A 23,590-nucleotide genomic window follows, 5' to 3' on the forward strand; every position below is an offset into this window, starting at 1 on the left:
TTTTTTCTTTTTTTTTAAATTGTATTTTATTTTTAAACTTTACATAATTGTATCTTTTAATTTAAGATTATCTTGATTTTTAAAAATATGAATTGCATCATATCTAATAAGTTTTAGATCACAACACAGTTCAGATATATTGGTCTTCCTGTGAGTTATACACAGAATATGAATACATACTTGTAACCCCAAAATAAATTAGACCAAATTTTGGAAGGGGATGTGAGCAACAATATGATGGTGCAAAGTAAGATGTATGTATGAGGCACAACTCAGGGAGGGTCTCTACTCAAGGCATCTGGGCAGTAGAGCCTAGGGATGGTGCTAAATATCCCAGAATGCCCAGGACAATAAAAAGAAATCTGTCCCAAAATGTCAACAATATTGAGGGTAAGAAATCCTTTACCTCCCAACTTCCTGAACTCGGGTTGCCAGTTGCTTCCTAACCTACTTGTGTTTTTTTCTCCCTAGAAAGGGAAAGTGAACTGACCTCAAGTCAACTCACAGTCTATTTTGCCCTTTCATGGAGTGTAACAGTCAAAAGAGCAAGTGATAGCCCCACTGCACAAATGAAGAGACTAAGCTTTAGCAACAGAAGATGATAGAAAACAATCTACTCAATCTCCAAGCGTGCCGAAGAGGCATCAGTAGTCAACCCCAGGACTGTCTCTTGGCAACACTCATGATTCAAGGCTCATTGTCTACCTGGAGTTTAGAAGAAACCTGAATGGGAGGATTGGAAGAGAAGTTTCTCCTCTCTGAGTTCACGGTCTCTCAAGAGTTTCTAGATACATTTCCAAGGGAAAAAATAATTTTAAAGCATTTTTTTCAATTAAAAATGACCAATGAAAAGTTTGTTGATGCTAATATATTTTGAAAGTCAACATTACAGAAAGAAGCATTGCATTTCAAACAGTACAGAAATCATGTAAGCGAGAAGAAACTATTTTGGAAAAAGTAAATGAAAAATTCTCTAAATCCAGAACTACTTTTTGTCTTCGGCCATCAAAGAAACAATTTCATTGTAAACTTCTTGAGGTGCATCCATTGCCCAGATAAAGTCCAAGTGATTGTAATTTGGAATTTCCTTGTGGTAAATGAGATTAGAGAGTTTTGAAAGCAGAAGGTCAACATCCTGAGGGTCAGCCAACAGGTCATTGTCAGCACTCCATACTGCAATTGGGACATTCATGGCTGTTAAATTGTAGATGGGAGGTGTGGGCTAAAACACAAGAGGAAAAGAATCAGAATTTTCATAAGTAAATTCACTTTAAACTCAATATCTTATTCAGTGGGTAAATCAGATATCACTTAAAAATTGAGATAATTTATAAATAACATTATATTTGTTGCAGGTGCACAGCAATGATTCCACACGTCTACACTGTGAAATGATGACAACAAAAAATCTAGTTAACATCTAACACCGTGTGTGGTTTTATAAAGATATATATATATATATATAATTATATATACTATATACATATATATATATATATAGAGAGAGAGAGAGTGGGAGAGAGAGAAAGAGAGAGAACTTTTAAGATTTACTGTCTTGGCAAGTTTCAAACGTACAGTGCAATATTAGTAACTGTAGTCTCCACACTGTAATTGCATCTCCAGGTCTTACTCATTTTATGACTGGAAGTTCATACCTTTTGACCACCTTCATCCATTTTGCCCACGTCTCTAGCAACCACCAATCTGTTTTTTGTATCTATTAATTCCAGATTTTTCATGTTTTAGATTCCACGTTTAAGTGAGATAATATAATATTTATCTGTGTATGAATAACTTATTTCATTTAGCATAATATTGTCAAGGTCCATCGTTGTTACAAGTGGCATGACTCAGTTTCATAATTAAATCTTAAGAATTTAAAGGCTCTAAAGGTATAAGCTTCTCAAAATGGGCTGAGTCATTTATGTTTACTTTGTCTGACTTCCTAGTATAGTCATTGGAAAGGTAGTCAGTTTGTTAAATGAGTTGTATTTTAAATACTTGCCTGATTTTTACTAAATATAGGTTCAAATTCTTAGAAAATCTATCAGTAGCCCCATTTCCTGTTTTGACAAAAATCACCATTCGCACAGATTTTAAAGGCAGACCAATGGGACAAGAAAATCACTACTAATTTTCCCACTGTTCACAGAGAATTTTGTTAGTTTTTAAAGATGATATTCTCAAGAATTCTGATTTAATACATTAAAATTTCTTTACCCTTATGTCATAGCCAATTCACAAAGAAATGTTTTATTATATGTATTTTTCATAATATTTTAATACTTTATTATGCTCCTTTATATGTTGGACAGAAGGGAAAAGTGTGGAGAATGCCCATGAGAATAAATCCACTTTTCTTCACTCATATGCCAATGTTAGAAGTGTTTTCCAGGACCAGCTTCTGGATCTTAAATCATCATCATTTCCCCAGTTAGCTGACACCATCCTGAGTTGTGTTTGGCTTGGTTGCAGGGAGCATGGTGTTGGGAGTGGGTGTTTCACCTGCTTCCCCGCCCAGGATGGAGTCTCTGGTTACTAGTGTTAAGAGCCCAGGACAAAGACAGCATCTGAGGTGCTGCTGGTTTCCGATTCTTCCCCAGAGCCTTCATGCTCTAGTGTCTGTGCTCATTCAGCTGCCCTCAAAGTACCACACAACTGCAGTAAGAAACTTCCAGAACTTATCACCCCTGGTGGCATTAGACAGACTTCTGAGGTCTGGACAACAACTTGACTTTGGAAAATACATGTAAAGTTATTGCAATTTCATCTTTAACCTTTTATATCTTTGTCTTTCAAAATGTGAATAACTACTAAAGATGCTTACCTGATGATAATGCATTAGGTTCTGATATGGGGCTCCCCAGTCAAAAGCTTGGAATTTCCCAGACTTAACAGCCTAATGGAGAGAAATTAAAAACACTAAGAAATTTTAAAAAGTTACTTGGCTGTGTGGATAATAACATACCAACATTTCCAAGTAGTTTACTTTTAATTTAAATATTATTTATTTTTTTCTCATTCCAAGAATGAAGACTATTAATCCTAGAGAACAATTTATTCAAGTTTAAATGCAGCTCTCCTTTAAATAATTTTTCTTGCCACTCAAGTCGTGAAAACCATTTATTTCTTGCTACCCAAAACTCCCATAGGTGCTTTTATAGGATTTTCATTCACATGGATTGATAATTTCACCTGGTAGTCCCAGGCCAGAAAAATTCCCTGCTAGGAACCTTTGAGAGACTATTTTAAGACTTTGCTTTAGGTAAATTGGTGATGGTTGAGGCCCACAATAGTTTTAACAGCTTGAAATGATACCTGTCTCCAGTGGAGGGTGTTTTGAACAGAAGTTCCTGCTGGATTATGTGCTATATACACATCTAAGCGACTCTAGAAAGCAAGCACATAAGCACACACACACACTTAGATATACGTTCAGTTTCTTGAAAACACCTAAGACTTAAATTTTTCTGATCCATATCAAGTTTTACCAGCAGCATTGCTGGCAGGATATGAGCAAAAGAGTTGTACATCACTTTATGACTTGCAAACTCTGATTATATGGGCTAATTTCAAGGATGTATAGCTAAACTAAACAATTTTGAGTGAGAAGAGTTGTCAATGTATAATATAAAACATGAAAAATACGATATACTTTGAGCTAGATTGTTTTGTTCTATGATCTACATATGTTGGGGCTTCCCAGGTGGCGCTAATGGTAAAGAATCTGCCTGTCAGTGCAGGAGACACAAGACACAGATTCAATCCCTGGGTCAGGAAGATCCCCTGGGGTACAAAGTGGCAACCCACTCCAGTATTCTTGCCTGGGAGATTCTATGGACAGAGGAACCTGGTTGGCTACAGTCCATGGGACTGCAAAGAATCAGACATGTCTGAGCACAGTACATACTTTACATATGTTAGCTCACTTAATCTTCACAATGACTCATTTCATGGATAAGGAATCAAAATGAAGGAGTTCAAGTGTGTTGCAAAGGTAGGATCTGAATTATGCTTTTAACCTGAATCCATATTTTTAACTTCTTTGCAATACTGCATTATGTTTTTAAGCATCCACTTGGTGCAAAGCAAATGAAATAGAAGGTAAAGAGTATGGACAAGATCTTACATAAAGAGTTGCTCTGAAAGAAGTTTTGGAAAGTTTATAGGGTTGACTATCGGCATTAAAATATTTTAAATACTATTCATCTAACATCTAGACGTATTTTTCCTACAGAGGAACTTGACAACGTGGTTCCATACCTCACCTCACAGAATTTAAATGTCACAACGATTTTCAGGTGATCAGAAGTGAGTGGCGAGTTTTCTGTTTTTATTTTTTCTACAAGCTGTTTACTTCAGAGCACAATGAGGTTATGGAAGGGACCTGGAGGCAACAAAACTAGGAGCCATGACTTGTGACTTCTCTTGGGCTTATCTGCATATTGGACAGAATTTTGAAGTGACTCCTGGTTCTAATAAAGTACCATTCCTAAGTGATGATAAGACAAGGAATTAAGAGTGTTGCTCAAAATAATCAGAATAGAAATTTCAGGGCATACAAACCATGTTGAAGTTTTTATTGTCAACTCCAGTAATGGCAAACAAGGCATTCTTACAAAGGACATCCAGTGTCTCACGGGAGCACATTTCAACACCAAGAAATTGTTCCAAAAAAGTGTGTGGGTAGAACATTTTGTCACCAAATATAATCTGAAAAATAAAAGCATCATTACAGATTTGCAAATAACAAGCTGCAGAAAAGACTTCTTAATTTGTATAGTTTACTGACAGAATATACATTATAATGTCTGTTTCAGTATTTCTATATATTGTCTTAGGAAGTTTAAATACTTTCTCTCACTGAATCCCAATGATAAAGATGTGGAATGGGCAGGGCAGATATGAATACTAGGTATTTTTTGTTGCATTGAGAACTGTACTGGCTGATGAAAATTGTAATGTGTAAAGAGGTACAGTCTAGTTAGGGTAATAGGAGCTATGGGATTAAATCATAAAACAACACTGTAGAATATCAAAAGTAAGTTCCAAGATGTGTGGTTTCAGCAATAAATGACAAAAAATCAGCAGGGAAAAGGATGACTTCAAGCCATATTTTCATGAAAACATTAAAAAGACAAAGAGGTTTGGTAGCTTAATAATTGAAAGGACTCACCCTCATTATTCTTGAGGAAGGTTGACACTTGGTTACCCCCATTTTATTTTATTCATTTTTTATTGAAGTATAGTTGACTTACAATATAATATTAGTTTCACTTATACAACTTAGTGACTCCATATTTTCAAAATTACACACAAAGTTTCAAAATTATACACATGCAAAGCTATTATAAAGTATTGACCGTTTTCTCTTTGCTGGACATTTTATCCATGTGACTTATTTATTTATTACTGGTAGTTTGTACTCTGTCATCCCCATTTTATACAGGAGAACAGAAAGCTAATAAATAGTCAGGATCTGGTCTAGTGAGAACTGGATTGCAGAATCCTGATCCAAGCCTCAAGGTTCAGACTTAATGTCTAATACTATCTTTTTTTAAACCCCTCTCTACACTGCCTGTCAGAAATTCTGAATACAAGTAAAAAATAAACATGTTCTGAATCTGTGCAGCCTGTAAATATATTCAGGGTCATCACACAATTTTACATTTTGAGTAAAAGTTTTACAAATATAGTTGCAGGTAAAAATCTTTTAGGTTTTAGACACCTGTGTTAGTTTAGTGAGAAAAAAATGAACAGCACACACCTGAGTGAAAATAAAAAATGAACAGCACACAACCATAGAAGACAATGGCAGCATTAAATTTTGTAGCCTGAGACAAACTGTTCTCCTAATGGAATGTACGTGTGTGTGTGTGTGTGTGTGTGTGTGTGTTGGTTTCAGTGGGTGGGAGAAGTTGGTGATTAAACTTTGGATAAAGGAAAGATTATTAAATCCCTAACATATATGCCTACATAATATCTACAGTTTATTGAAATCTATTCTACTGCCCTATGAAAGCTCTATTTAAAGAGTAAAGACCTCTTAGGAATAAGACTTGGAAAGCCAAGGGTATTTGATGAGGGCTCTCCAAGTTCTTGCTTTACTTCACCACTATCTTACCCTTTCTCTCCTTTTCCTTTCCCTTCCCTTTCTTTCCTGTTCTTCCTCTTCCCACTTTTCATGGACTAGGTAGTATTTTATTAATAAAATACTAGGAAGTATTTTATTTGATTCTTTTGTGTTGCTTTTAGCTCCTCTTCCCCATGCTGAGGGTGGAAACATAGCCTTGAAGACTTGTGTGGATACTTGGTAAAGAAACATCCATGAAGGAGCAAAAACACTCCCAGGTGTTGCTAGCACACAAAGAAATGGAGAATTAAAAAAAGTGGGGATCTCTTAAACTATAATGGGGATTCGAACATGGTGAGTGCTATTCAAAATATAATATAAACACATTCGTTTCCATTCTTGGATATAAACATGATTGTCCACCAGATTTTTTTTCTCTTTCTATCACTTTGAAATCCACAAACAATTCAATATATTAGATCCGGGTAAAGGGAAACACATACCTTGAAGAGGAAGTGAGGAATAAGTGCAAGTTTGTTAAACAGGCTCTTGGTGTACTTCACTGTGGCAACTGGGGCTAATGCATAGAAGACTTTGATTTTTTCAGCCAATGTGGGATTGGTAGAAAAGGCGATAAAACCTGAAACAGAACAAGGAATATGTGTAAAGGTAGGGATGTGTGTGTGTGTGTGAGCTTTACAAGTAGGACATCATTACTTTGGACTTACTAAGGGACAACCTGAAATCAACAAAATGGTCAGATTTTAGTATATTTTATTTTCGTAGAGTCTCTGGGGACATGAGGTTTGCTATTGTTGTTTAGTTGCTAACTCGTGTCTGACTCTTGCGACCCCATATACTGGGGCCCAGCAGGCTCCTCTGTCCATGGGATTTCCCTAGCAAGAATACTGGAGTGGGCTGCCATTTCCTTCTCCATGGGATTTTCCCAACCCAGGGATCTAACTCACATCTCCCATTTGGCAGGCAGATTTTTTACCACTGAGCTACCTGGGAAGCCCTGGACATGAGGTTAGAACTTTCAAAAGTTACATTTAACTCTTTTATCTGACTTTTGAAAACAAGCCAACTTTAGAATAATCACGTGGTAATAAAAGTATTATAACTTATATTACAACAGGTTTGGTTCAGTTTAAATTTATCTCATCTCATAAAAATGAGATAATTAACATTTAACATGAATAAGGTATATAAGTGGAAAGGTTAAAGCACAAATTTGAACTGTTGTTGAAACAGAGTTTGAAACTTAGTTCTGTGGTTTATTAGCTTTGTGACCTTGGAAAAGAGACCTAAATTCTAAAAGTTTTAGTTTCCTCATCTAAAAATAGGTATAATAATGAATACTTCCTTAGGTTGTTTAGGAAATAATTAAGTTGAATCGTGTAAAATATTTACCAGGAACTAGTCACATAGTAATGCCTAATAAATGAGTGGCTGAGATAATTCCAATATTTGTATACAATATTTTCAGCCCCTATCTACTTTTAATTGTTTTCATGAACAGTACCATATAAATAGACTGGGTTCTAATCAAACAATTATTAACTTAAATTCTTTACAGTTGAATTTCATAGGACAATCTCTCCTTACTGTTAATAATGGCATGTTGACTAGACTTAAGAGCAGCTTGAAACAAAACTTTTCAGATTTGTGCAAAACTTAAATAAAGCAAAAAAAAAAACCCAAAAACTTTTCAGGTTTATGCAACTCAGAAATACCAGCCTGACCCCACTGGAAGAAGAACATTCTTTCCAATAGCACTGTGTTGATTAAGGAGTTCTTTATCTGGCTTCCTAACTCTGAAGATAAGAGCCAGCAGGTCACCCAGAGCACGCAGGAATCATTCACAAGGAGAGTCAGTCTCCTCCTGCTAGAGTATTAGTAGCAGCATTACTGACACTGAGTGGGAGTCAGTAGGTCCATATAGGGTCGGACAGGTAATTTCTCAAAACAAGCTTAATCCCATTGTAGATGCAGTTCCATCAAGGATACTTCACTAAACTTCATGTACACAGCAGATTCACTGGTAGATATAAAATAGAAGGCGGAAACAACTTCCTGAAATTTATGAGTATGGTGACACAATGACAAACTGTCGACTGGTGAGTAAGAAGAATGGAAATGTTCAAAATTTAAATAGTCAAACGACCAGTAGCTTGGAGTGATTTTCTTTCAGGACAAGCGGTTCTATTTACCTCAATAAATCTTAAGGACATTTCTGCATTTCAGCTAAGTGCAATAATTGTATAACCCTGAATCATTGAGAAAAGGTTAAGTTTGTTCAACATGTTCTGTAATAAAGCATAGGAGTCAGTCATAAGCACCCCTCTGACGCTCCCCAATCTGACTCCATGATTTATTTTTCTCTTCATAGAAAATGCTACCATTATCTAGCATCGTATGTATTTACTTATCATTTTCTCTGCCTCCACCTGCTAGAGTATTCGTAGTAAAAAGACAGAGATTTTAAACTATTTACTTTTTTGCTGTAACCTTAGGATATCTTATATGAGACCCATAAATAGGATTGACTGAATGAAATAAACTGAGACCAGAGACCATGTGGTACAAAGTTTCAGAGCATTGGTTTGGATGTCAGATTTCTGGACCTGGCATCTGAGCTACCCTACTTATAATAGCTATGTTATCTTACACAAACTATTTCTTCACCCACTATTTGCTTGCCTATTTTTGGGCTCCAAAATCACTGCAGATGTTGATTGCAGCCATGAAATTAAAAGACGCTTACTCCTTGGAAGGAAAGTTATGACCAACCTAGATAGCATATTCAAAACAGAGATATTACTTTGCCAACAAAGGTCCATCTAGTCAAGGCTATGGTTATTCCAGTGGTCATGTATGGATGTGAGAATTGGACTGTGAAGAAAGCTGAGCGCCGAAGAATTGATGTGGTATTGGAGAAGACTCTTGAGAGTCCCTTGGACTGCAAGGAGATCCAACCAGTGCATCCTAAAGGAGATCAGTCCTGGGTGTTCATTGGAAGGACTGATGGTGAGGCTGAAACTCCAATACTTTGGCCACCTCATGCGAAGAGTTAACTCGTTGGAAAAGATCCTGATGCTGGGAGGGATCAGAGGCAGGAGGAGAAGGGGATGACAGAGAATGAGATGGCTGGATGGCATCACTGACTCGATGGACATGGGTTTGAGTGAACTCCGGGAGTTGGTGATGGACAGGGAGGCCTGGCGTGCTGCGATTCATGGGGTCACAGAGAGTCGGACACGACTGAGTGACTGAACTGAACTGAACTGATACATACAATGGGAATAATAATGGTCTTATATCAGTGGGCTGTTGTAGGCATTGCATTATATAATGAATGGAAAGCAATTAGCAAGCATGAAGACCAACATAACTGCACGACCACTGGTAAAGGATCTATACGAACTACACTATTTGCTAATTGCTTTTACCTACCAATGGTGGTGCCTTGGGAATGGCCAACATAGTGTAGCTTCTTCTGTCCTGTTCTCCTTAAGATGAAATCAATTGTAGATGGAAGGTCATATTCAGCCATTTCATCAAAGCTGTAAAAAAGACAAAATAAACTAAATACACATCTTTGTTATAATTTCTGTAAGTCAAACCTATTTAAGCTAAAGCTTCCTTTGAAAAATAGAAAACTGGATGCTCTAAATATTGCTGCTTATAGACTATTTGAGTGTCAGGGCTCTTTGGGGGTGACTTCTTTAAAGAGCTGACATTATTTCTAAAGCACAGCATGGTAGCTGCAATTTGATCCAATGTGAAACACCATAGTATTTGTAGTTGGGGACTACTTCCATCCCTGAGTCTGACTGTCAGATTTAATAATGATTTAATAATACACTAAATAATTGTATTTAGTGTTCCACTACCGTGAAATATGAATAATTTCTCTATTGTATTCTTTACAAGTCATCCAGAATAATTTTTTGAAAATGAGAACAGGCTATGCCCCTCCCTGTTAAAACGTTCCAGAGGCTTCTTACACTTAGAACGAGCTCCAAGGCCCTCATGGTGACCTACACTGCCCACCCTGATCCGGGCTTGTCAGCATCTCTAGTCTCCTCTTCTCTTGGTCTTCCTCATCCTCACTACGCTTGGGACAGATGAGCTTCCTTTCAGTTCCTAGAATTTTTAGAGCGCTTTTGTTTCTCAGTTCCATCAACCAACTTCTCTTCTGTTCTCCACTTCCACTAGTAATTCCCAGAAGTAAGGCACCAGAAGGCCAGTAAGAGAAAATCTTTGATAATCTCTCCATGGTGTCTGAATTTCATTGTCTCCCCCTCCATTTCATTATTGCTGATGAGAGATGTTGTCCATGAACCCCAGCTGGGTTTAAATCCATGTGGATGTTCCTTTAGAAATAGCTGAGGGTAACAAATTTCCTTGCTTACTCATTTTGCTCAATCCTTGTGGAAAAGCAGATTCAGGGAATCTTGTAATAGTGGGCACTGGGATCACAGTTAGGAGGAAAACGACCCTTGGAATGAGGTGTATGAAAAATCTAAGATAGATTAGCATCAAAGGACTTCCTTCTCCTCCTACTTAAAGTGTGATTTGTTAAGATACGACTGGATTGAAAGCAGCGAATACTGATGATTTTTAACTCAATGTTTATTTTTAATTCTCCCTTTCTTTACCTGAAAGCCCAGAATTCCGGGGAGTCTGGTGAATAGTATAAATGTTCCTGGGCCCAGGTGTTTCCTCTGCTGTTCCCCAGCCACACGTCATAACCAGCATCTGCCAGGAGGAAGCCCAGGCTGTTCTTGGGCAGGTTGGAAATCCAGTTTGTGGCTGATCCAAGAAGACCATGCTGCAGAAACACAACAGGTCTCTGACCTAAAGAAGAAAATTATTCAAACCTTTATAAACTCACTCCTTATTCTTAGATAAACATGAATATAGGAAGACTATAATTAAATAAGTTTGCTTGGTGAGGTGAATATTTTTTAAATTGTTATCTTAATTGCCGTGATATTTTCTCAGATGACAAAATATGTGCACCTGTATACTTTAAATTGGGTGCAGTTGGTTGCATGCCAGTTAAACTCAAAAAGCTATTGAAAAATTATATTATAAAGAAATTCAGCATACTGTTAATTAAGTGGATTTGTTATTCAGGGACTCTGAGTTCCCACCCAGCACAACAAACTAAAATTGTGGGCCAGTGTGCTTCACATCATAGAAGCCAATGTAAATCTGGTGTCACTCAGACCCTCAGCTTAATCTCAGAAGTTCAAGGTGGTTCAAGGATTTTTTTTCCCTGTGAATAACTTAATCTCATGTTTTAGAATTAGAATAAATTTGACTGGAACGTATTTGATTCAAGATTCGAGACACTCATCTTTCCCCTCATTCCAGTCCCCCCAAGCTTCCCTGGTGACTCAGTGGTAAAGAATCTGCCTGCCAACACAGGAGGTGTGGGTTAAGTCCCTGGGTTGGGAAGAGCCCCTGGAGAAGGAAGTGGCAACACACATCAGTATTGTTGCCAGGATACTCCGTGGACAGAGGACCCAGGCAGGCTACAGTCCATGGGGTTGCAAAAGAGTGGAGCACAACTTAGTGAGTGAACAACAGCCAGTCCTACCTAAATGATTAGCATTATTCTTTCCATGAGGAATCCGATAGACCTGAAGGATATAACCATCCGCAGTTATAACTTTATGCATCTCACTTGGGTAGCCCCAGTAGGAAATCATCTGACTCTGAATGGAGGAAAAAAACAAAAATTAGCTTCATGAGTTTACTGGGCCATTTTTATGATTCTTATCATAAAACTTCTTATTGATTGTTAACATATATTATGTAAAGAAATATTTCAAACTTTATAATGAAATATATTTTAAAAGAATTAATGAGAGCAAATAGCATTAATATCTTTGGAAGTGTTTTTAAAATATTAGTGATATGAATAACTTACAACATTCATACTGGCTTCAGGGTTCTTAGCAATTTTTCCAAGGAAACAAAATGCATTTCCAGACATGTGGATGAAACATACTGTTACAAGTAGCCACCACATTTTCAACCTACTAGGGGAAAAAAGTTATTACATTATGTGGTAAATACTACTATATAACATGAAGTCATGATATTGAGCTGCCTTGCTCTTTTATTCACATATTTTTCACTTATTACCTTCTCTGTCATATCGTTCTCCTGTTTCTCATCACTTTGTCAATTAGAAGACTTTTATAACACTTCTGCTATTCTGGTAATTTATTCAATTATGTACATGATTCTAGTTCTCCAAAGGACCTTATATCAACCTACCCTTGTAGATATTTGCTATTTACCATCAGTTATGGTTTGAGTTGGTCTCCCACTGACACCCCCAAAATAGATATATTGAAGTCCTCAATATCTCTGAATGTCACTGCATTTGGAAGTAGAGTTATTACAGATGAAATTTAAGTTAAGATGAGGCCATCCAGGAGTAGGGTGAACCCTTGATCCCATATGAATGGTCTTCTTCTAAGAAGACGGCCATGTGAAGGCAGAGAGAATGGAAGCCAAGGGGCAAAAGAGATTACTGGCAAACTACCAAAACCTAAGAAGAGACATTGAAAGATTTCTTTATATGTTCCAGAAGGAGCATAGCCCTTCAAACACCTTGGTTTTAGATTCACAGATTCCACAAATGTAAGATAATAATTTTCTGCTATTTTAAGCAACCCGCTTGTAGTACTTTGCTCCAGCAGCCCTAAGAAAATGATACGCCATCTGTCAGAAAAGGGAGAGAAAGCTAACACTCAGAATGGTTGTCTTTCTTGAAACTGTAAATAAAACAAGGAAGTCTGTCTCTTTTGTATGTGAAAACTTGCTTTAATCCCCTCAAAATGGCAGACCAAATGTTACTCAAACATTGACAATACAGATAAATTTTTATATTATTGTTTTAAAATATCTGGATTCAAAGATGACCTACTTAATAGCTCTTTTGTTCACCCACTGTATCTCACATGATAAATATGACAATCAATAACCACTGCTCTATTTTTAACTTTAGGTGTTCTGATTCCTCTCCATTCCTATTACAAAGATCACCATCAACTCTTCCCCTTTCCTAATGAATACTTTTCCCAAGGGATGCCTGCACTAACATACCCCTGCTCCCACCCCTACCTTGCAAATGCTCCATTGTGTTCCATTTGCAACCATGTAATTTTTTCAGTTTCAGACTTAACATTTTCCCCTAGGCTCTGTTCAAATACATCATAGCCAAATATGGCTGTAGGTTTCCACAGCTGCAGTCTTCTGCTCTAAACTTGACATGATCATTTGACCAAAAAAAAAAAAAAAAAAAAAAAAAGTGGCCCAAGGAAAACATGAAGGAAGGGCATGTTCTCTGCCTTCAAGGAACTTACAACCTAGTGATAGTTCAGTGGTACCAACTCTTTCTACTTGCTCTCTTGCCTGTACTGCCCATGCATTTCTCAGTCCCTTTCACTTCAGGTCAACTCAGGGCTTGCTTGCTTGCTCTTAAAATCCCATAGGTAAACTAAGGCTTTAGACTTTGTCAAACAAAAGGATGGCTGGGTAACAAGGTAGCTATAGAGCATCCTGCTCAGACCTTGGCTCAATAAGCATTTGTTGCTCAATAAATGAAAATTAATCATACTATTAGCAGCACTTTTCAAACCTAACTTTTTGTTAGCTCCGTAAGTGATTTCTAATAAGTGGGATTCCCTTGTGGCTCTGCTAGTAAAGAATCTGCCTGCAATGGGGGGGACCTGGGTTCAGTCCCTGGGTTGGGAAGATACCCTGGAGAAGGGAAAGGCTACCCATTCCAGTATTCTGGCCTGAAGAATTCCATGGACTGTATAGCCCATGGGGTCGCAAAGAATCAGACACAACTGAGTGGCTTTCACTTATTAGAAGTCATATATGTACTAACAGATAAAATAAAATTAAAAATGACTGACCTTACTATTCTTAAGAGCTACCTATGTCCCTTTATCTTTTATCAGAAATTAAAATAAATATTCTATCTCATTCACTACATGAATCTCTTCAAGGTTTATTAGGGTTATTTTTTCCTAAAGAAATTAATTTGTGTATGTTCTCTTGATCAAGGCTGTAGAGAGCTCAATTCAAAGCTTCCAGGTCTTAATGGTAGAGGTAGCCTAGGAGAGAAGGCAGAGGGAAGGAAACAATTAGAGCTGAGAGGGAGAGAACCAAAGAGAAAGATGTCCATAGGATATCAAGACTGGTGACTGTGAGGAACCTAAGCTGGTCTTTTTTGATAGCTATAAGCACTAGACATTCCTTGAATATCATTTGAATTGCTAAAATAAGTGAGCTTTTCCAGAAGACCCCACAAACATTGTTAATAAAAACTGAATATTTTTCCAAACTCCTACTACTTCTCATAGAGATTGTGAACAGAGTACCATTCTACCCATGTTGATTTGAAAATCAGTCAGGTTTTATTTCAAGTTCGAAACTGCACAGTGAGGAGATAGAGCCCAGTGGACATATGGCTTGTACCTGTTACACATTCAGAGCATTGCTTGTTCTTTCCTTTTCCCAAATCATTGAAATCAAGCCCCAAAGAAGGAGAAAAAGAAGAAATCTCCTAGAAAAAAACTATATACATATTATCAAGGTTTAAAAGTTCAATGGAAAATTATATTTTTTAAGGTAGAAATAAATTTCACACATAGATACATTACTTTTGAAGTATATTAAATAAACTTCATAATACCAGAGAGTCATACTCACTGTCACCAAAGTGAATGCCTTCTAGTTTCTTGAAGGTAAATGAAAAACCTAGCTCTCTTCGTCCTTCTTTCTCTTGCTATATGTCTCTCTCTCTATATATAGATATAGTTATAGATAGGTGTACATGTGTATGTTTTGGGTGACCTTTCCCAAAAACGTACAGTCACTGCATTTCCAGTGAACTCCAATATTTGCCAAATAGCAAGTCAAATATTACATAAGCGGTAAACCCGCAAAAGGATATAGTTCGAAAACATCCTTAGAGATTCATTCTTCTTGATTTATCACCTGCTGAAATTCTGCCTCCTGCTTCCTTGTTCTTTGGGTTTTCTTAATCCTAGCAATTATCAAGTCTTCTCCCACACTTGGGTAGGAACACTTTAACTCATAAAGAATCACATATATATATTAAAACAAGTCAATATGTCCCACTGGAATAATTTTCAAAATTTGAGAGCAAAATAATTTTTATCACAAGCTTTACATGGTTGCTTTGCCTAAGTTAAGAAATAACTAATGCCAAATATTGCACATGTAAACAGAATGAAATTTTATCTATTTACGTATTGAGATGGTATTTTATTATGTTTTGAACATTTAATATGAGAAGAACTGTACAAAAAAGATCTTCACAACCAAGATAATCACGGTGGTGTGATCACTCACTTAGAGCCAGACATCCTGGAATGTGAAGTCAAGTGGGCCTTAGAAAGCATCACTACAAACAAAGCTAGTGGAGGTGATGGAATTCCAGTTGAGTTATTTCATATCCTAAAAGATCATGCTGTGAAAGTGTTGACTCAATATGCCAACAAATTTGGAAAACTCAGCAGTGGCCACAGGACTGGAAAGTTCAGTTTTCATTCAAATCCCGAAGAAAGGCCATGCCAAAAAATGCTCAAACTACCGCACAATTGCACTCATCTCACATGCTAGTAAGGTAATGTTCAAAATTCTCCAAGCCAGGCTTCAGCAGTACGTGAACCATGAACCTCCTGATGTTCAAGCTGGTTTTAGAAAAGGCAGAGGAACCAGAGATCAAATTGCCAACATCTGCTGGATCATGGAAAAAGCAAGAGAGTTCCAGAAAAACATCTCTTTCTGCTTTATTGACTATGCCAAAGCCTTTGACTGTGTGGATCACTAAACTGTGGGAAATTCTTCAAGAGATGGGAATACCAGACCACCTGACCTGCCTCTTGAGAAACCTATATGCAGGTCAGGAAGCAACAGTTAGAACTGGACATGGAACAACAGACTGGTTCCAAATAGGAAAAGGAGTACGTCAAGGCTGTATATTGTCACCCTGCTTATTTAACTTATATGCAGAGTACATCATGAGAAACGCTGGGCTGGAAGAAGCACAAGCTGGAATCAAGTTTGTCGGGAGAAATATCAATAACCTCAGATATGCAGATGACACTACCCTTATGGCAGAAAGTGAAGAGGAACTATAAAGCATCTTGATGAAAGTGAAAGAGGAGAGTGAAAAAAGTTGGCTTAAAGCTCAACATTCAGAAAACAAAGATCATGGCATCCGGTCCCATCACTCCATGGGAAATAGATGGGGAAACAGTGGAAACAGTGTCAGAATTAATTTTGGAGGGCTCCAAAATCACTGCAGATGGTGATTGCAGCCATGAAATTAAAAGACACTTACTCCTTGGAAGGAAAGTTATGACCAACCTAGATAGCATATTCAAAAGCAGAGACATTACTTTGCCAACAAAGGTCTGTCTAGTCAAGGCTATGGTTTTTCCAGTGGTCATGTATGGATATGAGAGTTGGACTGTGAAGAAAGCTGAGCGCCGAAGAATTGATGCTTTTGAACTGTGGTGTTGGAGAAGACTCTTGAGAGTCCCTTCGACTGCAAGGAGATCCAACCAGTCCATTCTAAAGGAGATCAGTGCTGGGTGTTCTTTGGAAGGACTGATGCTAAAGCTGAAACTCCAGTACTTTGGCCACCTCATGCGAAGAGCTGACTCATTGGAAAAGACTCTGATGCTGGGAGAGATTGGGGGAGGAGGAGAAGAGGACGACAGAGGATGAGATGGCTGGATGGCATTACCGACTTGATGGACATGAGTTTGTGTGAACTCCAGGAGTTGGTGATGGACAGGGAGGCCTGGTGTGCTGCGATTCATGGGGTTGCAAAGAGTCGGACACGACTGAATGACTGAACTGAACTGAACTACCATCTTAAGGGCTTCCCTTGTGCTCAGTTGGTAAAGAATCCACCTGCAATGCAGGAGACCTGGGTTCAATCCCTGGGTTTGGAATATCCCCTGGAGAAGGGAAAGGCTACCCACTCCAGTATTTTGGCCTGGAGAATTCCACGGACTGTATAGTCCATGGAGTGGCAAAGAGTCGGACACAACTGAGCAACTTTCACTTCACTACAATCTTAAGAAAATTGTATGTGAACAGTACAGTACTGGCAGAGCACTGGTACACCAGGATCTTCATCAGTGCTTTAAAACTTGTAATTTTTTCCTCCAGTGATGTGCTAGAATCCCTTCCAGATGGCTGGACTTCTGCAAAATTCTTCTCATCGATAGGTGCCGATCCACATCAGCATCCCGCAGGTTTTCTCAGTTGCAGCTGTGAATAGTTGTGTTAGTGACTGAACAACAGCAACAGTTTCAAAGGCTTCTGCTGGTTCCACAGCCCATATAGAGGTGGCTTAGACTTTTCTTGGGTCTCTTGTAATGAGGTGCTGGATTCTACAACTCCCAAAGAGATTTTCTTGTTTATGATTGGTATTGATTTTTAGTTGTTAAACAGGGGAACAAAAAAGAGGAACATTTTATATTTCCTTGATGTTGAGATTATTTTAGTATTATTAAGATGTCAACTATCTCAATTTTTTCTATATATTCAATAGATTCCAGTAAAAAATTTTATCAAACTCTTTGGTAAAAGTTAACAAGCTGACACTAAAATTAATGTATAAAGCAAAGAATCTAGGATATTAAAAGAAAATATAAGAAAAAAAAAAACAATGTTGGAGTATTTCTTCCTGATTTGACTTAAGTTATCATAAAGGTACTCTCACTAAGAGAGTGTCATAAACAAACTATTTCTCTATCCATTTAATAGAATTCTACTCAGTAATAAAAGTGAGCAAACATGGATGAGTCTCAAGTCATTCTGTGGAATGAAAAAGAGAAAAAGACATCCAAATCATAAAGAAAAAAGTAAAATTTTAACTATTGGCAGATGACATATTAAATATGGAAAATCCTAAGGACTCCATCAAGGAAAATTAAAGTAAACAAATTCTGTAGAGTTTCAGGATACAAAATCAATACACAGAAGTCTATAGCATTTCTATTCACTAAAAATAAACTATGAGAAATATAGATGAAAAAACCAATCCCTCTTACAATTGCATCAAAAAGGAGAAAATACCTATAATAAATGTAAACAAGGAGGAGGAAATGGCAACCCACCTCTGTCTTCTTGCCTGGAAAACCACATGGACAGAGGAGCCTGGCAAGCAGTAGTTCATGGGGTCACAAAGAGTTGGACACAACTTAGCAACTGAACAATGATAATGAGGTGAAATACTTACACACTGAAAACTGTAAGACATTAATGAAAGATATTGGAGAAGACATAAATAAATGTAGAGATATTCTGCACTCATAACAGAATGAATTAATATAAACTTTTCATCTTACCTAAAGTAATCCATAGGTCCAATGCAAGTCCTATCAAAATTCCAATAGCTATCTTTTTTTAAAAAACAGAAATAGAGCCTGAAGTCAGGCAGGTTGATGCCTCCAGTTCCATTCTTCTTTCTCAAGATTGCTTTGGCTATTTGAGTTTTTTTGTATTTCCATACAAATTGTGAAATTATTTGTTCTAGCTCTGTGAAAAATACCATTGGTAGCCTGATAGGGATTGCATTGAATCTATAGATTGCTTTGGGTAGTATACTCATTTTCACTATATTGATTTTTCTGATCCATGAACATGGTATATTTCTCGATCTATTAGTGTCCTCTTTGATTTCTTTTCATATATATATATATATATATATATATATATATATATATAAAATTTATAGTTTTCTATAAAACTTTAGTTTCTTTAGGTAGATATATTCCTAAGTATTTTATTCTTTTCTTTGCAATAGTGAATGGAATTGTTTCCTTTATTTCTCTTTCTGTTTTCTCATTGTTAGTGTATAGGAATACAAGGGATTTCTGTGTATTAATTTTATCGTGCCACTTGGCTGTATTTATTGATTAGATCTAGTAATTTTCTGGTGGTGTCTTTAGGGTTTTCTATGTAAAGTATCCTGTCATCTGCAAACAGTGAGAGTTTTACTTCTTCTTTTCCAATTTGGATTCCTTTTATTTCTTTTTCTGCTCTTATTGCTGTGGCCAAAACTTCCAAAACTATGTTGAATAGTAGTGGTGAAAGTGGGCACCCTTGTCTTGTTCCTGACTTTAGGGGAAATGCTTTCAATATTTCACCATTTAAGACAATGTTTGCTATGGGTTTGTCATATATAGCTTTTGTATGTTGAGGTATGTTCCTTCTATTCCTGCTTTCTAGAGAGTTTTCATCATAAATGAATGTTGAATTTTGTCAAAGGCTTTCTCTGCATCTATTGAGATAATCGTATGGCTTTTATTTTTCAATTTGTTAATGTGGTGTATTACATTGATTTGTGGACATTGAAGAATCCTTGCATCCCTGGGATAAAGCCCACTTGGTCATGGTGTATGATCTCTTTAATGTGTTGTTGGATTCTGATTGATAGAATTTTATTAAGGATTTTTGCATCTATGTTCATCAGTGATATTGGCCTGTAGTTTTCTCTTTTTTGTGGCATCTTTTTCAGGTTTTGGTATTAGGGTGATTGTGGCCTCATGCACAAAGACAGAAATATAGATCAATGGAACAAAATAGAAAGCCCAGAGATAAACCCATGCACCTATGGACACCTTATCTTTGACAAAGGAGGCAAGAATATACAATGGAGAAAAGACAATCTCTTTAACAAGTGGTGCTGGGAAAACTGGTCAAACACTTGTAAAAGAATGAAACTACAACACTTTCTAACACCATACACAAAAATAAACTCAAAATGGATTAAAGATCTAAACATAAGACCAGAAACTATAAAACTCCTAGAGGAGAACATAGGCAAAACACTCTCTGACATACATCACACCAGGATCCTCTATGACCCACCTCCCAGAATATTGGAAATAAAAGCAAAAACAAACAAATGGGATCTAATTAAACTTAAAAGCTTCTGCACAACAAAGGAAACTATAAGCAAGGTGAAAAGACAGCCTTCAGAATGGGAGAAAATAATAGCAAATGAAGCAACTGACACAACTAATCTCAAAAATATACAAGCAACTCCTGCAGCTCAATTCCAGAAAAATAAACGACCCAATCAAAAAATGGGTCAAAGAACTAAATAGACATTTCTCCAAAGAAGACATACAGATGGCTAACAAACACATGAAAAGATGCTCAACATCACTCATTATCAGAGAAATGCAAATCAAAGCCACTATGAGGTACCATTTCACGCCAGTCAGAATGGCTGCTATCCAAAAGTCTACAAGCAATAAATGCTGGAGAGGGTGTGGAGAAAAGGGAACCCTCTTACACTGTTGATGGGAATGCAAACTAGTGCAGCCACAATGGAGAACAGTGTGGAGATTCCTTAAAAAACTGGGAATAGAACTGCCATACGACCCAGCAATCCCACTGCTGGGCATATACACCAAGGAAACCAGAACTGAAAGAGACACATGTACCCCAGTGTTCATCACAGCACTGTTTACAATAGCCAGTACATGGAAGCAACCTATATGTCCATCAGCAGACGAATGGATAAGAAAGCTGTGGTACATATACACAACGGAGTATTACTCAGCCATTAAAAAGAACACATTTGAATCAATTCTAATGAGGTGGATGAAACTGGAGCCTATTATACAGAGTGAAGTAAGCCAGAAAGAAAAACACCAATACAGATTACTAATGCATATATATGGAATTTAGAAAGATGGTAATGACAACCCTGTATGTGAGACAGCAAAAGAGACACAGATGTATAGAACAGTCTTTTGGACTCTGTTGGCGGGGTGGGGGGGGATGACTTGGGAGAATGGCATTAAAACATGTATAATATCATGTAAGAAATGAATCGCCCATCCAGGTTCGATGCAGGATACAGGAAGCTTGGGGCTGGTGCACTGGGATGACCCAGAGGGATGGTATAGGGAGGGATTTGGGAGGGGGTGTTCAGGATGGGGAACACGTGTACACCCGTGGTGGATGCATGTTGATGTATGGCAAAACCAATACAGCATTGTAAAAAAAAGTAAAAAAAAAAAAAAAAATATATATATAAAGTTAAAAAAATAAAACAGAAATAGAGCACACAATCCTAAAATTTGTATGAAAACATAAAAGACCACAATGAGCCAAAGCAATCTTGAGAAAGAAGAACAAAGCATCTCAGTTTCTGATTTCAAACTATGTTTCAGAGCTATAGTAGCCAAAACAGTATGATATTTACATAAGAACAAACACATAAATCAATGGAAGAGAATTGAGAACCCAGAAACAAATGTCACATGTATGGTCAGTTAATTCATAACAAGAGAGCCAACAATGTAAGTGGAAAAAAAAGAGACTCTCTTCAATAAATGGTGCTAGAAAAACTGGGCAGTCACATGCAAAAGAATGAGACTGGACCACCATATCCACTGTTGTTCAGTCACCCAGTCATGTCTGACTCTTTGTGACCCCATAGGTTGAAGTACCCCAGGCCTCCCTCTTCCTCACCATCTCCCAAAGTTTGCCCAAGTTTATGTCCATTGCATTGGTGATGTCATCCAGCCATCTCATCCTCTGATGCCCTCTTTTCCTTCTACCCTCCATCTTTCCCAGCATTAGAGAATTTTCCAGTGATTCAGGTGTTGGCATCAGATGACCAAATACTGGAGTTTCAGGTTCAGCATCAGTCCTTCTAATGACTATTCAGGGTTGATTTCCTTTAAGATTGACTGGTTTGATCTCCTTGCTTTCCAAGGGACTCTCAGGAGTCTTCTCCAGCATTACAGTTTGAAGGCATAACTTCTTTGGTGCTCTACCTCCTTTATGGTCCAGCTTTCACAACCATTCACAACCACTGGGAAGACCATAGCCTTGAGTATACGAACCTCTGTCAGCAGTGTGGTCTCTGCTTTTCAACACATGGTCTAGGTTCATCATAGCTTTCCTGCCAAGAAGCAGTCATCTTCTGATTTCATGGTTGCAGTCACTATCCACAGTGATTTTAGAGCCCAAGAAGAGGAAATCTGTCACTACTTCCACCTTTCCCCCTTCTATTTGCCATGAAGAAATGGGGCAGGATGGCTTCATCTTAGTTTTTTTAATATTTAGTTTTAAGTCTACTTTTTCACTCTCCTCCTTCACTCTCATCAAGAGGGTCTTTATTTCCTCTTAGCTTTCTGCCAATAGGGTAGTATCACCCACATATTGAGGCTGTTGATGTTTCTCCCACCTATCTTGATTCCAGCTTGTAATTCATCCAGCCCTGTATTTCTCATGATGTGCTCAGTGTATAAGTTAAATAAACAACTGAACAGACAGCTCTGTCATCCTGCTTTCTCAATCCTAAACCAATCCACTGCAGGAGGGAATGGCAAACTTGCCTTGAGAACCTCATGAATTGTATTTAAAAAAAGACCAATACTATATATTTCAAAGTTGCTAAGAGAGTAGATCTAAAATGTTCTCATCAAAAGAAAAGAAATATGTAACTATGTGTGATGATATATAGTAACTAGATTTATTGTGGTAATCATTTTGCAGTATATACAAAAATCAAATTATTATGTTGTACATCTGAAGATACTGCAATGTTATATATCAATTATACCTCAAAAATTATCTATTTAAAATTAATTTCTTAAAGAGTAGCATCAGCTTAAGGAAAGTTCATTTTGACTTCACAACTTTATAATTAGCAATACCATAAGGCTTTTTTATCATTGCTGTCAAATCTGGAAAGCCCTCTGTCAAGGTTCTGTCATATGTGTGTTTTAAAATTTCAGGACATTTCAAATATCCCTAAATACTAGTACTCTCTACACTGACCACATTATTCCTAGAAGTTTTTTAAGACTTTTATAAATAATTTACTTACACATAAATTACTACAAACTACAAAAATACATTATTGTATATTTAGACTCTGTAAATTTTCAGTTACGTGTCCATAGTCAAATTCCAAAACTTTCCATGGCCATGCCAACAGTCCCTAACAGAAGGAGAACAATGACAGAGAGGAAATAAAAGTGGAAACATCCAATTGTCTTCATCAGTTGTGGTTAATACACATGGATTCTTCAGATTTCATAAAAATATATCACCTTGTGAGTAAATTAGAGAGCCCTGGAATGGACTTATGCAAATGAGGGTCTTGAAGTTTAAGCTTCATGACTCTCCACTATCACTGCAGGTTGGCTTGGATAGAAGTACTCAAATTTACAGAAGAGCAGGGGAAAAGGTATATCTGAGAGAACTGAACATTCTAACAGAAAATGTGTAAATTTAAAATACATGGACTCTACTATAATGGATAAATGTTACCATATTAGAATAAATTTATTATTCTGCACTGGCCTCCACCACCTTCCTTTGCCCAGACACCTGGGGTGGGGGCTCAGATGAAGACTGCATTTTTTAAGGAAAATAAAGAAACTCTGTTTTCTTTGTGCTTCT

General features: G+C 37.2%; 1 protein-coding gene across 1 annotated transcript; it reads right to left on the reverse strand.

The window, feature by feature from the left end:
* Positions 1 to 985: 985 nt before the first annotated feature.
* LIPF (lipase F, gastric type) lies at positions 986 to 12,119 on the reverse strand. The gene is made up of 9 exons (XM_005897707.2): positions 12,018 to 12,119; positions 11,685 to 11,802; positions 10,738 to 10,936; positions 9,530 to 9,639; positions 6,577 to 6,713; positions 4,567 to 4,713; positions 3,319 to 3,390; positions 2,828 to 2,899; positions 986 to 1,222 (listed from the first exon to the last, which is right to left on the reverse strand). The coding sequence occupies exons 1-9, from the start codon at positions 12,117 to 12,119 to the stop codon at positions 986 to 988; spliced, it is 1,194 nt and encodes a 397-aa protein (XP_005897769.1).
* Between the last annotated feature and the right edge of the window lie 11,471 nt (positions 12,120 to 23,590).

The sequence above is a fragment of the Bos mutus genome, chromosome 26 (assembly GCF_027580195.1).
Source record: "Bos mutus isolate GX-2022 chromosome 26, NWIPB_WYAK_1.1, whole genome shotgun sequence".
In the NCBI taxonomy this organism is placed as follows: Eukaryota; Metazoa; Chordata; class Mammalia; order Artiodactyla; family Bovidae; genus Bos; species Bos mutus.